The following is a 19,386-nucleotide window of genomic DNA, read 5'->3' on the forward strand; positions in this document are numbered from 1 at the left end:
CCGTACTGTTTCTACTGGGCATGTCATGATGTCACCACGTATTACCTTCTCATATCACCCTGTTTCTACTGGGCCATTACTGTGTATTACTCGCATTACCCCACATTATATTATACCCATCAACAGTTTGCTCAATAGAAACAGGCTGAATGTGTAGAAAGTCATTTTTTTCAACTTTTTTTTTCTGATTCTTTTGTAAAATGAATTCCCCAAACTGACTCCATTGCTATTGAAACACATCCCTTCCTAATTGCCAATGAAAACATATTTACCTTATAATTTCATTTTCGTGCTATCCATAGATTATATCCACTTATATGGAGTCATTTTCATGATCAAATATATCATCTATTTATTACATAGTGATTGCTATCTATTGATGACTAAATATTGTGACATTATTTTGTCTGTGTTTTGCAGGTATTACTCACTGGCGGAGTAGGACTTATAGCATGGAAGCAGCCATCATCTCTAGCAGTAAGTTAGATTCTATTGTATTTCTTTATAGCTGCTTTGTGTAATTATTTGTTTAGTTAATATGATGTGATCAAACCAAACAGAAATATCATTTCTTTTGTATTTTATCATCTTTAACAACAATTTGATCCAATGGGCTATTCCAGAAAATATGTGCACAAACCCTATAGAGGAGTAACTTTTCAATAAAGGAAATGTCTGGATTTCCAAGTTTGCTTTCTGAAAATACACTGTGGAATTCCACTTGCCAATGTTGTTGCAAAACACTTGAAAGTGTAATTTAATGAATGAAAAATCATTGAAATGTCCAAAATGAGCTCTCAAATTGAGGATATCCACTTTTGAACTACATTCTACTAGATTTTTTCCCTTTGGACACTTCATAAGTCCGGGTTTGCAACAATCATGACTGAATAAAAAGTACGGAAATCCAAAGTCCTCTGTATGAGGTGTGCATCTATTTTTTGGAATAGCCCAATGATAATATGGTCAAACACCGTGGATGGTGGATGTCGCTGTACAATCAAAACCTCTTGTGATCATTTAATCACCAGAAAAAGAAGACAACATTTCTGATGAGGTAGTCAAAAATCACAAGGTTTGGACTGAAAAGCAACATCATGTGGTAAAAGTGGGTTGGTTAACTATAAAGGTGTTGCTGATAGTAATGACTCATTTAACTTGATGTATCACCAAACCTGATGGTCATGCAGTACTCCCATACTTAATGTTATGTCACAAACAGTTCTGGCTAAAGTACTTTGCAAGCATTTATCTACAATGACAGTTTTCCTCAGGCCCATAACCAGGATTTATTTGGAGGGCTGATTTTGAAAAAGTGGATTTTTTTCCAAAATTTTGACCTTTTTTGACTACAGGGCGGATTTTGAAAAAGTGGACTTTTCCCCAAAAATGTTGACCTTTTTTAACCAAAAAGCCATAAAAAAACCACTGGGACTTTTGGGGATGGGGGGGGGGGGTCCACCCCAGCCCCCTGGTTACGGGCCTGGTTTTCCTATCTTGTTTCTACATACTTACATGGCAGCTGTTGAATAAATGATGTCCTAGCATCAAGAAATAGTGTGCAGAAATAGCTCCTTTCATCCCAGCCTTGTTCCTCGAATATAAATAATAGAAGCAAAGAAAGTGCATATTTCCCTGCTAGGACATTTACTTAGTGAAAATCTAGTTATAACTGATTGCTACTTAGTTACTTTTTTATCTTGTAACATTTGTGTTTGGATCATCAATTCTTTCCTGAGTTAAATATACCTTCCAGGGTAATTTTCCATGAACCAGTCAAAAGGGTTCATATGTATGGGTCTATTCCTGGGGTATATTCAGGTCATCATCACCATTCAAATTAGACCTACATTTTTTGTAATCATACAAATTGAAATCTGTCCCTGTAAAATGAGAGGGAATTTGGCATGATTCTTTGAAAGATGTCGCCTGTGGATTTATAGATTGTCATTGTTTAGAGCTCATGAGGAATCATTCAACTCCTTTCTTATCACTTTGATTTTCATACGATTAAAAAGTTCAACTCCATACTGAAGTGAGATTTGAAGATTCAAATATAGGTGGATTTTTTAATATTTTATAAAATAAAGTTTGAAAATCCATGTATTGTGAGAAATGATTGAAGATGATTAAAATATAATGCTCTTTCTTATCATAAAATTATAATAAAAAAGTTGAATGTGGCATAATCTGAAAACTAGGTTAAGTAGATGCTCCAATGGGCTATTCCAATTGAAATCCATATACCCCTTATGGAAGACATGACCTTAATCTTCTACATAGGGAGTGTGAATTTCAAATGGAGTCACCCATTCAGTGTCGTCTGCTCAAATATGGGTTATTCCAGTTGAAATCCATACACCCCCTATGGAAGACATGACCTTAATCCTTCTCACAGGGAGTGTGAATTTCAAATGGGCCTACCTGAAAGGACAACTCCCTCTGAAATCTACACCCTCTTATGGGGAGATTAAAGTCATGTCTTCCATAAGGGGGTGTATGGATTGCAACTAGAACAGCCCAATTTTCCACTATAATGAAACACATTTCCACAAGATTGATCCGACTTTTGCATGAAATGTTGTAGTCTAAAAGAAAATTTTACCAAAGCAGTGAATAAGCTTTGGATCAAGGTAATAAATCCCATATATTGTAGAATTTCATTTTCTGTAATTTATTTCAAAATAGATGTCCTAAAGGCAGATGTGACCAATAATATTACAAAGTAGATGATTCAATCATTTACATCATACAAACACATTTATATATCAGATTTTAAATTAACTTTTATCCTGAAGGCAAAAGTGTGACCAAGAGAGTGTTAAGAAGATGATTCAAACAGAGAGATAGTGAGACAACTCATCTGACGTGTCCCCGACACTAACCTGTACTTACTGTGGTGATTTTAATCCCCTACAAAGGAGTGAATCGTCACACTTCGGTTCTCGACATCTGTCGTGTACCATATGTTTTGTATTTGGCTTTCTCTGAAGTTTGCATAAGCACTATAGTCAAGTTGATTTATATTTATGCAGGTTGTATGAAAAATAATAGATAGACATGTGCCAAGCTTTTAATGCTCATAAAAAAGATTTAAAAAATAAAAACTAAGCTTACATTCAGTGTAAAACACTGTATAATAACCAATTTATTCTCAGTTTTATTTTTCTCAAGTTTTGCCATGAATTTGTGACATCCAATTAAAAATGCTCTCAAATTGGAATGTCTTTGAGTATATCCTTAGCACTACTTTCGGGCTATGTTGCTATCAGTATACTATCCAGAGACCTTGCGCTACGCACTCGGTTGAACGCTTCACGCTACAATGCTCGCTAAGTCTGTGATGGCCACAAACGGTGGCTATATATCCTGTGAGACATACCTGTACACATTTCCCCGGACACAAAATTGACACATTCCCCTCAGGACAAATTACGCATTAACCTCATCAGTCAGAACACTTCACATTTCTCCTAATTAAGCAAATTGACTTAGTACATGGGCAAATTTTCTGTAAGAACAGACTTTTCTGCTTCATCAACGACAATCATCTTCCATCCGGGTGGGACAACTGTAATTGAATGCAGTTACTTATGAGGAAATGCTATTTTAGCGATTTGGAAATAGAATTAATTATGCATAAGGCCTGAGTTCTCTGTTCTGCAACAGTTAATTTTCACCGATTTGGTTGCTCTACCATTTTAGTAGATATCCTTTTGACATTTTATTTCTGAATTGATAAATCTCTTTTGAAATTTTCAAAATGTAATTTTTTTTGCCAAATTGAATTGTTTGATATAGTGTCTATGTTTACTTTGGTGCAAAGATACAACAACTATTTTTCCTGCAAGTGGATCAGAACCAATTTTCAATTTTAATTTTGATTTTTTCAAGGCGCATGTGTTTCAAACGCCTGTTTGTCAATTTGAACTGCATATAGCTGGAGTCACCGTTGGCCAGGAAATATTTTTATTAGAATGAGCTTGGTACACAAACAAATAAGCTTGCAAATAAATAAGCCGCCCATAAACATAAAAGAAGATTTATATCGCAAAATGCTTCTTTGAGCATGATAAAATAGAAACTAAGCCGAGAGGATAATTTTTGGGTTTGGAAAAGTTCACGGTCAATGAGGATTAGTAAGTCCTAGCTAGCATTTCCTTCAGACATGGGCGGGTACAACTATACAGGCAAAATGAGTTGTACTCAATCAAACATGAACTTAATTAGGCCTCGGTGTGCATGCTTGTATAGGGTGGTGAAGAATTAGGTCAGCAAAATTTACCCAAAATGGAGGAGGATGCATAGAAATGTTGTAATCATGGTAATAAATTAGGTCAGGACAAATAATGTTCATACTTTATTGATAATGTTGTCAGGCACGATGCCAGATGGGTGAGTTGTGCCATTTTGTGAGCAGTCTTGAGTTTTTTAAAGAAAACTGAGGTCTTTTGGTTAAGAAAACAGGTCTTTTGGTGACTCATATTTAAGTAACCCAGAGTAGATACATTTTACCATTTACCAACATCTAACCACAGACCCTAGAAAGAAGATTACAGCCAAAGCCAAATTGTGCAATTTTACCATATTTTGGCAACAAAAAAACCCATTGTTTTATGCTAAAAAGGAAGATGCACAGGGCATTTATTGCTTAATTTTTTTCTTTTTTCTTTTATTGAATGTCCCACATAAAAAAAATTCAGGGGGGGTGTATCCACTGCTGCTTCTGCTGCCTGTCTTTTTGGTGACATGGAAAATATTGGGGTATTGTTTGAACATTATACTGGGGATATTGTTTGCAAAGTTTTGTTGAAATCTACTGAATTTTTATTTCATGCATATACTTATACAGTAGGCTTACATCTCCTTTAAAACCACAGATCCTGGATAAAATGTATGATCTGTGAAGATCATTCATTTCTTCACATCGGCCATGATCCTGCAGACATACACAGTATGCACTCATGGCACTGTATGTACACTGCGCTTCCAGTCGGCATACCTCAATCACATCCGATTGAGGCATTCTATCTTAGACCGAGATTGAAAGGATTTTCGGCCGCAGGGAAGAAATGTTTGCTATTACTGACATCAATTGTCATCATGAATCATGGCATGTAGTAGGTTTTTCCCTATCTCGTCTATGCTCTCTCCTTTTCAGAGCTAAACCCCCAGGTATTCTCTATCATTGCCATGCTTATATTTTATTTTGCCTACATCTTAATTCTGACCTTGATGATGCTCCAGATAGTGCATCAGTACTTTCTGATTAATAACTCTACAGATATTATGGATAATATAGTTCCAAATGTAAGACACATAGCTTGGCATCCCCTACAGGTAAATAGTAGATAGTACCTTGACTGTTCACTTCAGTTTTTGTTTATCATCGGAATCTAGGACAGGGAAGTGGAATTTGAGTAGGTACATTGTGACACATGAACACAATTATTGGTATTTTGGTGTTTACTTTTACCCCAACAGCAAAATGTAAATTCTTGTACATCTTTTTGAATCTTGATGAGCTGTTAGCCCTAATAAGTGTTACCAGGTACGATGCATGTATTCTCATCCTGAATACATAAAGAGAATATATATCATGATTCAGATATGATGTGATAGGCAAAAAGATACAAACTTCAAGCACTTTCTAGGCTGGATTACACACTTGCCATGTTTCTGGAATTTGAATAGGTACATTCTGACACATGAATTATTGGTATTTTGGTGTTTCCTTTTGTCCAATCAAATAGCAAAATTTAATTCAACTCCTGAGCTGTTCAGGTACAGTGTGTTGTACTCTGAATCATGTGATAAGCAAGAAGAAACAAGAACTAACTTTGAGCACATTCCAGGCTGTCTTTCACACTTATCATGTCTGTGGAATTTGAGTAGGTACATTCTGACACATGAACACATTATACATGTATTTTGGTGTTTGCTTATACCCCAATAGGAAATTTTAAAATTCTTGTACATCTTTTTGAATCTTGATGAGCTGTTAGCCTTAATAAGTGTTACCAGGTGTGCTGCATCCTGACATATTCTCATTCTGAATGCATGAAGAGAATAAATATCATGATTCAGATATAATGTGATAAAGCAACAAGAAGCAAGAACTAACTTAGAGCACATTCCAGGCTGACTTTCACACTTGTCATGTTTGTCGAATTGGAGTAGGTACATTCTGACACGTAAACACAATTACATGTATTTTGGTGTTTGCTTTTACCCAGGCCAATAGCAACATTTAAAATTCTTGTACATCTTTTTGAATCTTTGTGAGCTGTTAGCCCTAATATATGGTACTAGGCGGTTACCCATATTTGGCGGTTCTCGGCCGGGCGCGATTACCTGGCTGATGGTGAATCTACCCACCAAGTTTCATGCCCATATGACAGTTTTTACTAATTTGACCTCAGATGACCTCTGGTTACCCCAAAATGACCTTCCAAAAATTTGGATCTAAATGTTGACTGTACCCACCAAGTTTCATGCCCATACGACAGTTTTTACTAATTTGACCTTAGATGACCCGTGGGTGACCTCAGATGACCCCAAGAAGACCTTCCAAAATTTTGGCTCTAAATGTTGTCTGTACCCACCAAGTGTCATGCCCATGATGACAGTTTTTAGTAATTTGATCTCAGATGACCCCTGGGTGACCTTGGATGACCCCAAAATGACCTTCTAAAATTTTGGCTCTAAATGTTGCCTGTAGGCCTATACCTATACCAACTTTCATGCCCATACAACAGTTTTTAGTAATTTGACCTCAGATGACCCCTGGGAGGGGGCCCCGGGGTCAGATGACTTAACGAACATAAACTTCTTCTTACCAGGACAGAACTACACCCACCCACAGAGTTTGGGCCCGTAAGACCTCACGACGGCCTCACACGACAGTTTTAGTAATTTGACCTCAGATGACCCCTGGGAGGGGACCGGGTCAGATGACTTAACGAACATAAACTTCTTCTTGCCAGGACAGAACTTCACCCACCCACCAAGTTTGGGCCCCGTACGACCTACAACGGCCTCACATTAGCAGTCACAGACAGACAGACAAACAGACAGAGAGACAGAGAGACAGAGAATAGCGTATTATTATATAGATAGGGTTTTACACTCTGGCTTATAATTATATAATCCTATTCTGAATACATAAAGAGAATAAATGTCATGATTCAGATATGATGTGATAAGCTGCAAGAAGAAACAAGAACTAACTTGGAGCATATTCTAGGCTGACTTTCGCACTTGTTGTGTTTGTGGATGCACGGTTGATTGACCAAGATTAGTAAATAAATAATGTGTCAATTGGCCATGGGTTTTTGCACAAACTGTAACTTGCTATTATAGATACTTGATACTTTCGGCATTAAAGTTTAGTCAAAGTAAAAACATAGCTGAATAATGAGAGGCATCTAAAATTCCTACAGAACAAGAATGTAATATTTATGAAACAAACACACATACCAGATGTGCTAGCACATGCAAAGTCATGTTAAATCAAAGCATCCATCATCAAATTTCAGGATGATGCGTTATCATTTAGAATTATGATGAGCAACATGGCATTAGCATATGAGCAAGTTATTAAAGCCATACTCACAATATTGGAAGATTTGTTCAAACAGAATCCTTCAATTTTTTTTTTTATTTTGATTTTAATACAATTCATTATTGTTTCTACATTTATTTCCATGCCAAATTAATCTTGCGAATACTATTTGATACATAGTGATTAACAACTGCAATGTTATCATTGCCAACGTACATGAAAATTCTTTATGAAAAGGCACTGTAATTGGGATAAAATCCAAGATTTTGAATAAAAACATTCTTTCATTTTATACCTCATTCAAAATGAAATCTTTCGCTAGTAAATATTATTGTTATTTTATCATTTTGAGGAAGTTGAAAATTTTGATAAATCTTACATTATTGCTTCAGATAAGTCTGAACACAATCTTCCCCAAATAAGTAGTTCTCGAAAAAGTATGTTTAAAAGGGTATTCTTGAATTTAAAGATCATGATAACACTATATGAGATTTATTTCAAATTATATTATGGTATTTGCAGTCATATGATTGTCTTGATCAAAACCAAATATTTTTACAGACTGCAATAATGCCCAGGGAATATGTTTGATGAAGTGTTGCATATTCATATAATGAGCAGTTATCTTCAATGGAGACAAGGATGACATGTTAGTAACTCTCCCCATGCTGATAATTTTTTACTTGTTTAAAAAAAATTACTTTTTATTCGTACAAAAATGTAGTTCAGATGTTGCTTCTGCACCAGTGTCTTAATGAGTTCAAATATGCCAATAGTCGATATTTTGTTCTTATATTATGGTAATCTATTCCAATCTTGTCATTTTTGTGGTAAATTTGTGTATGTTTAAGTTGAATGTCTGATGAGAAACGTTTAAGACATTGCTATATTCATGTCATGATTCTCTTTGCTTGTCTAGAGGAGGGGTGTGAGAGTATCTCAAACTGAGAAACTCTTGTCACTCTGCGTGTATGTAAACCGACTTCCAGTCTTCTCCATTGTACAAAGGTGGACTGGCTTCTAAAATTGGGTTGTAAGCAAGGAATTCTCAGGATTTGTGAAGTAGGAATGTGAGTGCTGGTTGCCGTGGCAAGCATCGTCACGGCAATACAGGTGGTGATGATGATCCAATGGGACAGTGACTCAATGGTTGCGAACCCTGAGGCATGATGGGATAGATTCAATGGCAGGTTCAATGATCTTGGTGAATTTTTGGGATATTGTAGGAAGATTAGAATGTTTGTTTTAATGGCTGTGCAGAAAAGTATGTGATTAGAATTTGAACGAGAAAAGTGTATTATTACGAAGCATTATCCTTTTTCAATAATATATAGCCCCTTTTTTGTCTTCACAAATCGAGTATATCAGAAAACACTCAAAATTATTATTATAGTGATCATACGTAACTTGGCAGAACCATGGAAAAACTCTGGGTGGTTTATCTTAATTTATAATGCATAATGCCAAACCCACAAAGCCTCAGCACACTTTTCACTTCTCAGCACACAGCTTAGCAACTGTTTTCGCTCAAAATTACTTCACTAATTTACTAGTCATTGTGATACACAATGATTCTTCATTTCTATTGAATGAAGTGAACTCTTTCGGTAATATCTGCTGGCAGCATTAATTTTAAATAGATTTGAAGACAAAATCAGAGAAGACAATCCTATTGACTTGATACGCCCATTACCATGGTAACCATTAACACAAAACCCTTTTCATTTATGTCAATATTGTGAATCACACCCCATCCTCTAGCATGTGTTACAAACCCTGGCATATGACACACATGTGTCCTCAAGTGCACTCTTGACATGTCTTACAAGGATACAAGTACCTTCAAATGGAAGTGATCCACTCAGCCCCAATTAATGTTTGGACATGGTCCAGATTGACCAAGATAAATCTAATTAATTATCAAAATAAGTCTTCTTTTCCTTAGCATAACATGTTGTAGCCGGAAGGTGAGAGTTGTTGTCTTTCATTTGATTCAGGTGGGGTTCGTATCTACAGTTATGTTACATATGCAACAGGGTTAGACAATTTCAGTGAAAATAAAAGAAGTAGGAGAAATGTCAGTTTTTGGTATGCTTTTCAGCATGGCATTTCTCAATAAAAGTGCATTTAATTTGCCATCCTGTCTATTACTCCTATTTAGTTGCATTTTGCAAACAATTATCAATTAAGATCCAGCTGATGTATCAAATAAGTATACATGGGGCTATTCCATTTAAAGTCCACACATCCCCTGTGGAAGATTTAGCTAAAGTCTTCCACAGAGGGAGTATAAGTTTCAAATTGAATAGACAATTGGGTAACTTACATTTGAAATACTCACTCTAGTTGTGGAGATATAGGTAAAGCCATAATACAGAGGGGGTATGGGTTTCAAAATGATTAACCCTGAACAATTACATTTGAAAAACATACTCCCCTGTTGGGAGATATTTCCACATCTTCCCACAGGTGTAGTGTGGATTTTAAATGGACTAGCCCATTAACTGTCTCATATAAATCAAGTGTTGCTACATATGAAATAAAGTAAGCAAAACACATTTAATTGTCAAAAAGAAAGCATGCACAATTACATTATGTATGAGCAGTAACTGACAATATGCGACATTCTTAGAAATCAGATACCTGCAAATATGCATGACAACCGGGATGACAACCTCACCATACATTGTTAATTTTGATGGTATTTAACATCAGCCACAGAGATCAAGACTATTAGTATTAATGATTCAGTTGAAATGTGGTTTCACCTACCCATTTCTACATGTAGCACAGCTATAGTGACTCATGTTAAAGGTGAAATGAACAGGAATCTTTTAATTTTGTTGGCTTGGCTTTGATCTTTCTTATAATAATGGCTAATAATAAATAATAATAACGGTAATGTCTGGTATGTATATGGACTATATGTACATTACTAGTTAGCGTCAATAATGAATAAAAAGGTAGTAATAGGATCCGGAACCTGGGAATAGGATCTGTCACTTTTGTAATTCATAATCATTAAACTTGGAACCAATTTGATTTGTCAAATTGGTTCTGGATTGGGAACTTAAGTTACCATGGATTTTATTCCAGTAAGTTGGTTGGATGAGAAGTGAAGAAGCGAATAATGGTTAAGTTATACTACCTGTTTGATTTGGGTAAATGCAAAAGACGAAGTGGACAAAAATGAAAGAAAATGCTCATGTCATCCATTTGTGTTGTCAAAGGCATGTACGTCTTATTCTGATTGCTACGTGCAATGGCAGGTTAAACATGTGCACGCCCTTCACAATTGTCAATTTCATGAAAATTACCGAATACATTAAAATGAATAGATTTATCCACAGAAAAGCCTTGAAATAATTGGGCGCAGAGAGCAAATTTGCCCTCGTAAAGCCACCAATTGCTCCTGCTTCTCTTTAAAAGTCACATGAACCAGGACCAATTTATTTTAGAAAATTGCTCCTGGTTCCAGTTTTTGCACTTGATGCAGTAGTGCTGGTATGCTATATTGTATGCAGAAAAGGATTTACTATTTGAAAATTGCTCCTGTTTCTTCAGAATTACTCCTGGTTCTTGTAAAATCCCAGTGAACCAGGAGTAATGTTTAAAAAAATGCTCCTGGTTCCAGTATGCTTATTTCTGGGCTTATTTCAAGGCTTGCCACAGACCATCCGAAAATACTTTGATAGTCTGTGATTTGTCAAAGTACACAAGACACTGAAACATGTAAAAAAAAAAACGTTTTCAATGTCAAGTTTAGTTTCTATAATTTGATTTGACAAATATCCGATTTATCAAGGATTAGTGGTTTGCAGAACTTGATTTGAATGTCTGTGGCAAAACAATCTAATTTGAGATGCAAATCAAACTCATGTTGAAGGGGAAACAAGATGTGTCGCAAATAAGTCGGTGCTAAAAGATGAGACAATTATTACGGTGGGAGATTTTCCATGAATCACTGGATTCAGAGCTGAATCATTCACATATGTTTCTTATTTCTCCCTTTGATTTGTATGGTGTTGATTTGTTATGTTTAAAAGAACAGGTGTTTTGGTAATCCTACTAATAATTTAAACAGACATACATGTGTAAATGCTACGCTCTTAGTGCCTACATACACCCACGTACCCCCCCACGCAAACACACACTTAATTCATTTAATTGTAAAAGGCCTACAAACGAGGACATACAACTTTTCCTTTGTAACTGAGGACCATGCACAACCGAAAGGGAGGTCATGGGTCTCGATTTCCCCTACTGTTCAAAAATGTTCAGCTCCCTTCGCTTTCTGTAATAGCCAATTCCCCATTCCCCACCCCTACGGCACGTCCCGGCTCCCCTTTACGCACGCCACTAGACCCACTTGGCTGTGGACGTCCCTGGTTATTGATTTAATCCTAATCCACATCCCTAAATATATCAAAAATGATTAAATCGTTTTCAAAATGGGAAAGAAACTTATCTTCAATCTTGCAGATCTGTATTAACCTAATTAGGCATGGAAATCAAATAGGAAGCCAGGCACTCTTATTCTTCCTCTACATATTTATCATTAATCTGTCCAATTCCAACCTTTGCAAGTTTGTTTTATAGAATTAAAACCCATGCAAAAGTGCATTAACACCCTGAACTTGGCACAGCACTACCAGCTCAGCTATTTTAACTCAATACCTCACCGTTGTGTCAACTCCCAAATCTCGACATGTTTTCTCAATCAAAACCGTTCATTTATTCTTGTCTTGCGAGGTTCATGGTTTAATGCAGAGAGGATATCCAATCAGGAGGTTCTCTGTAATTGTCGGCCTTTTAACAGTATGTACATAGATTCACTACATCAGATCAATACACTCCCTTGTTTAAAAAGGTAGCAAAATCTCTAGTGTGGAAGAAGATGGCGTGACATGCATAGTCCAAGTCAACACTTTGAAAAAATCCATATTTCCCACTCTCTGTGATGATAACGGAAAATCGTTGGTAGGGTAGATTGCCAGTGCTGATAACTTATCATATTGAAGATTTTTTGAAGGTTTAGAAAAAGGTTTCATGTTACAGTTATTTTCATAAGGGAATTAGTGTAAAACTGTTACTGACATAATGGATACATGTAAAGACCAGTAGTTTTCAAACTTTTATGTTAGTCATGCATATATTCCTAGAAAGTAGACTTATCTGTAAACATGCAGGGTGTATCATGGGATGTGCAATACCTACATCTTACATCTATTCTCAAGAAGTTTTAGAATTCAGAATTAACTTTTTCTGTAAAAAATGTGCTGACCTGCTTATGTTTGTTTATAATTTGCTTTAGCATATAGGGAGAGCTATGATATGAATTGCACTGGTGAGAGCAGCTGTAATTTGCTCTTGCTGAAACTCTACCTGTGGTAATAATCTGCACAGATTTATGAAGCATATATAATTTTGAATGTTATGTAAAATTGCAAATACAGACAGTCAGTCTACGGCCGAGATTATTTTCTTATAACCCGAAGTATCACCTACAGGTTGCTGTGTGTGCATACTTAGCTCTTGAATTCCCCATAACACACTCAATGATTGCACACTTGTGGTCACTTGTGATGGTCACTTCTAGCGGTCACTTCCTGTCTCTGCTATCTTCAGTAGATAACAACATCAATCTCCAGGCATGCTGTGTTGTGGCTTGGCTGGTATTAAATAATGAATATTGTATCTGGTCTGTATGTGGATAGTGTTTTCTTCTAGAGATAGAATCAAATGATCTTGGTGACCTAAATATTTTATCAGTGATTTTAAAAACCACGACTTGTCTTTAACCCCATGAGAACTACCGGCCGATTAGCCAAAACGATGTTTTCATTATCAATTGGACCAATCAGCAACATTGTTAGAATAATTTCACCACACAAAAAAATTGGGGTGAATTATTTGCAAAGCTCTATTCTAATTGGTGATTAAAATGAAGATATCATGTAATTGACCAATCAGAGGCAATGTTAGATCGGCAGGTAGTGCTCAGGGGTTAATATGTTATAAGTGTCTCTGGTATAGTTTAGGTGTTACAGTTTATGTCTATTAGCTTATTGCACTGTGCAATAGATACTTGATGAAGAACATGCAGAAATGCATATGTGTGTTAGTGTGTTTCAGGGTTACTTGGTCGTTTAAGAGTAAAGGTATACTTTGAACTAATATTTTACCAGTGTGCTGTTTTATATATGCATGCTATGAAATTGGAGAAAGAATATCAATATGACACTTCAGTCAAAAAAAGTTAACAACTAGAACAATATATGGTGCTGTAGCAGTTTATAATGTTAAATGTTGTTACATCATATACAGGTAACATATTGAAAAATTCTGGAAACTTTTATATAGTCTACTAAATAGAAAACAGTTTGGTTTGCAATGTGATTTATTTTCATCTAAGGTCCTTTTATTTGGATCCATCATTTACCATATATCCTTTCAGACGACCTTTAAGAAATGACCTGAAACTGATCTTCTTTAAGTGCACATTATTTGATAATGCTAAATAACTACATCCTTATGACCAAGTCTCTAATGTAACTTGTCTCAGCTTATTCCATGTAAGCACTAAACTGCTTGTTTTGAAGCAAAAATAACCACGTAAAACGCATTGGCCATGACTTGGCATTTCCTTAAGTTGGCTTAGGGTACAACCCCTTGAGACTTTGACTAGATTTTAAGCTTTTCAAACTGCTGTAAGGCTTACTGCATGAAAAGGATAACCCAATTGTAAGGTACCTATGAATAGGACTTATCACAAGAACCGTTGGACCACTTGCATGGTTGAACTGATAGGTCTACTACTACTTGGCTTCTTTGTACTCATCTGTAGGAATTTTCTTGTAGATTTTTTATAAAGATTATGATGAAATTGGAAGTATATGTTTTTGTTGACCTGCTGTCGCCATCGGCTGTGTAGATCAGTTATCAAAGAATTTAAAGGGAGACTAAGGTCTTGATATAATTATTGCCACATAATGTAATTGTACCCCTGTGGGAAATCAGCCATTTTGGATTGTCATGCTTGGGCCCATATACTGTACCTCTGACATTTTGGTTAAGCTAAAATAGGATAATATCTGAAGTCTAAGAAAACATGGGCATTCAGGGCTCATAATGTTACATGCATGGCTTCAGACAAGCTCACAGAGTCAGCGTTCATTATGGTAATTTCAAAGCAACCCAGACATAAAGTAATTTCTTCCATAATCCACATGCAAACTTGACAAGAAATGACCATGTTCTCTCCTTTGACTTACTGGATGTTATAATATGTATAGGTTCTAGAGCCATTTTTGCACGAGGAAGAGCTACTATAGATCACAGGTTTAAATACCAGAGTTGGCATGTAATACAAGTTTATTTATGAGATATCAATTTGACTTGGTCAACTGTTGACTCACTACTCATGGATGTTTTGAATCATTTAATGCAGTTTGATTCAAATATTTACCAAATGCAACACTATATATGAAATTTTGTAACATTTTTGCAGTCTGGATTTGGAAAAGGCCAAAACTTAGTATGTCTGCAAAAAGGATTTGAATTCATCTGATTTGTGTTAAAGGAGGTATTTGGGTCTTACAATTGACTTTGATATATCCGCTCTGACACAGCAGGAAAGTTTACGTGGCTATCCTGTGTCAGATTGATCGGCCACACTGAGGTTTGCAAACATAGGCTTTAGAGGTGACAGAGTGATTCTTGGCTTACAACAACTCAATACTTTTTTTTTTTTCATAAACTCCTGTAACAAGTGGATTGCAGGTTGTAAATAGAGCATTGACCTTATTTTATTCAGGTATAGCTCTTACTGCTACTGTATTGATTAGGCCATGTTGTTGGGGATGGCTATACTTTATACTTATCCTGAATGTTGGTAAATAACTGAAAGGCATAGGAAGAAGCTTGGATTGCTTCTACTTGCTAAATACAGCATGGGGCAGCAGGGATATAAAGTACTGTATAAAGGATGTATAAATGAAACTTTAAATCTAGATGTATAAGGGTGTTTTCGCATCCGTTGATGCAGATGAGGGCATGATGTCTTTTGGAAAGGTGTTTGGTGCAAGGTTGGTTTCAAGGTCGGGTAAAAAAAGTAATTTTTAGTGCGCTACACACAGGTACAACGCCTAGACGTTGATCCACAAGCCTCAGCACATTTTACAGGTTATTGCTGACAGCTACAGCCCCACATCATCCCATAAACCATTATGCAACATCACAGGGACTAGCAGCTAAGAAGCACACACCATAGTTATTTCCTAATTGACCTTCGCAACTAAGATCAGCTGCCTGAGTTTCGTGTGGGTTACAACAAGACAATTAGCAGTAAGTTCCTTGTCTAGAGGAATTTCAAACTAACCCAATTGTTAACACGATAGCGTACTATCCACCGCCAGGGTTCGAACCTGCAACCTCTCGCACCATAGTCGAATGTATTATCGATTGAGCTAACTTGACTAAAGGAGATATATGTGAAAAATTGAAAACTTATTTGAAGGCCTTGACTTTAAAATACATAATATCAGTAAGTAGGCCCAATCTATGCACTCAGTCTTTTGCCTCAACAAGAATATTTCTTTGTCTTTTTATCAACTCAAGAAAATTTAAAAGACCGATTGTATCAGGATTGAAACATGATATTAATATCATCCCAGTTGGCAGAGATCAAAATCAAACATTGCGTGACGAAATCTGATCAGAATCAGTGGATCCTTGCCAACTTGGCTGTGTATATGATTGAATGTGTGCGGTTTTAGGGAAAATCTATCATGATTTTTGCCAATCTATTTTCGGAAACAAATATTTGCAAGTCTAGCCAATAGTTGAATGTTTGTAAAAAGCTCATTGTATAGAACATGGGAATTGCTTCACATTTCTGACAGTTGCTTCCTTTAGTTAGAGTCTACTCTTGTTTTTTAACCCCATGAGAACTACCTGCCGATTGGCCAAAAAGAAGTTTCATTATCAATTAGACCCAATCAGCAACATTGTTAGAATAATTTCACCACACAAAAAAATTGGGGTGAATTATTTGCAAAGCTCTATTCTGATTGGTGATTTAAAGTGAAGATATCATGTAATTGACCAAGCAGAGGCAATGTTTAATAGATCAGCAGGTTGTGCTCAGGGGGTTAAAGCCATTCAAGTAAATAGAAGATGATCTAAAGTGTGACTGTACGTGAAGATTCAGCCAGGTGGCTAAATTGACATCTTGACCACAACAAGTTGTTCTTTTGAATGTGTTTACCCTGTAAGTACGGCCCCTGGTCTAGTTTAAATTGACCAGTGTTGCATGTGCTGGCAACATCGTTCGGTCAATGTGCTCTTCTTTTCAGTTTAAAGATGCTGATAGTTGGTTGTTCCTTTTTTGTTCGTTTTGGGTATTTGGCCTTGCAAAATTACTTGGAAAAAAAGGATAGGTTATTAATCAGCCAAAACTCACTTCTCCCTTCTTTTTTTGTTGTTGTAAAAGCAGGAAAAAGTTAGGTTTGATGTCAATTTTTATTTGCTCATTGCTTTAGTAGCTGTTCAATTGTTTTAAAGCTAAGACACAATGTATATATGTACATGCATTATTTACTCTCTGCAGGTTGTTCAGTGCCTTACTTTGAACACCCTGAATGTTCTACTTGTTGGCCCCATATATTGAAAAATGTATTCAGGATTGTATCATTCAATATTATCTGGATAAACCCAAGTTTGCAAGAAATTGTATATCTAATTCACCTATGAAATGCAAATCTCGTGTAATTTTGAAAAAATGTAAGAAGGAATGTCAAGATCATAAAATATTCAGAAAAATAGGTCAAATATACACCTGCAAATTGTGTAATTTGAGACTAATTATTACGCTACCAAACCCATGAACATGCATGGACATGTCTGGTAGCTATAGGCCTACATGGCAGGTGTATAATAATAGGCCTATCCATAGCAGTTGAGATCTGGACCAGTTTATGTAGGGCCTAGATGGTAGTCATGGTATTGTGTGACACATGATTATTTTTTTAATTACGTGAAGTTGACAGCATCATAATTTATCGGGGAGGGGAAAAAAGTATGATTCTCAGTCAGAAACCACCTTCATGATGCCTTCCAATACTTTTTATTGGTTATTAGATCCATTTTGCATATAGGTCTGAACCATGGAATTTTCCATGGCCCCAAGGTGTGACCATTGTAGTCCATCCTAGGTAAACAAACAAACAAGTAAATGAGCTGGAAGTTAATACCATTGTCTGTAATGAAATCCCAGGTTTTGCTCTTTTTCAACATTTTGTTATGCGAAAGGGCAGGGCCGTAGCAAGCGGGGCGGCCGGGGATGCCATGGCCGCCCCACTTTTTAAGACATTTGTTATGTTTTTCTTTATATCTTTATTTCAATTTGGGCATATATTTGTAATTTGGCCGCCCCACATTTGTGATGGCCGCCCCACATTTTTCAACCTTGCGACGGCCCTGCGAAAGGGTAACATGTGAAGATGATTAATATCATTCTAGATTGAAACTTTCTAGAAATTGCAAGTGTGAACACAATTTTGGCACCCTTGCATGGAAATCCAATATAGCAGATTTAAAGTCATTATTCTCCCATTCACTATCTTTGGTATCATCACATTGTAGACAATGTAGATCATCTTGGATCCAGATTGGTATGATTCAAATTGCATCATGTAGTTAGCCTCAATAGAGACCAATTATGAGGTCCAATTGAAGTAAGCTAGTGGCATACATACAGTGGTAAGCATAATAATCTCATATCACTGGGACTTATATGTGGTCTATTCGTGTTCATCTCTGCAGGCTAATAATTAACCCATTTGACTTCATCTGAACTATTTCACTCTGTACACTATGGAAAAAATATCACCGTTGAATTATGCAAATGTGTTCCAGATTCTCATATGAAATGGATAATTACCTTTTTTGTTTGTTTTTGTTAAAAAAAATGTATGATTATTGGAAATAATATTGTCTTCCTTACTGAGGTTATCTCTTGATTTTTACTGCGCACTGTGAGCTCGGAACCCTGAAAGATGATTGCCAACTGCATTGATTGGTACTTGTACCATTTTAGACTTTAGACACTTCATGGCTAATCATGAAAAATGCATTGAAATTAGTACAACATGCCTGCGCTAGTTCTTAAGATGCCATAACAGTATGCAAAAATCTATGTAAAATTATGAGGGGTGAAGATATTATTCACGCAAATCCATATATATTTGGGAGTATATGTACGCCTATTTTCAGCGCTAAGCGCGGCACCAGACTAGAAGTAATATATGTCGGCATTTAATGAAGGTCACATGTGATGAATTACTTGGATTCTTTATTACTCCTAAATAGGTTAGTGGTAGAAGCCGAAGCAGCGTAGGCGTACCTATGAAACCAATGTAGCCCTTAAATGCATGTATACTATTGTATTGGTGGTATAATAGGTTTGCAGCTACTAACAATGTTTGCATGAATGTGTTAAAAGAACTTTTGTGAGCCCAAAAGGTTAAACAGATTAACTAGTCTGAGGCTCCAATATTGTTCCAACAGAGTCAGACTGTTCCTTTAATGTAATTTTGGAAGTTGTCAAGAGCAGCTCAATATAATATTGAGGGTTAGTGTAGTAAGGCCCTATCTGCAAGACATTCTAATAAATTTGATGAATTTGTATCCATTTTGAAATCATTACAGTATAACATGAACATCACTTTGCATATTAAAAACACAAACAATATTTGTTTTGTAAGTCGACCATGAATGGTACCAGCATTTAGCTCTAGGTCCAGGGACACTCAAAAAAAAAA

At 36.1% G+C, this 19,386-nt stretch overlaps 1 protein-coding gene across 1 annotated transcript in view; it reads left to right on the forward strand.

Moving 5' to 3' along the window:
* The window catches only part of LOC140153589 (uncharacterized), a 294,065-nt gene that overhangs the window by 96,565 nt on the left and 178,114 nt on the right, over window positions 1-19,386 (forward strand). Inside the window, exon 2 of the mRNA XM_072176373.1 lies at window positions 421-477. Within this exon, the coding sequence (XP_072032474.1) occupies window positions 421-477 (57 nt within the window). The remainder of the gene's footprint in view (window positions 1-420; window positions 478-19,386) is intronic.

The sequence above is a fragment of the Amphiura filiformis genome, chromosome 1, assembly GCF_039555335.1.
Source record: "Amphiura filiformis chromosome 1, Afil_fr2py, whole genome shotgun sequence".
NCBI lineage: Eukaryota > Metazoa > Echinodermata > Ophiuroidea > Amphilepidida > Amphiuridae > Amphiura > Amphiura filiformis.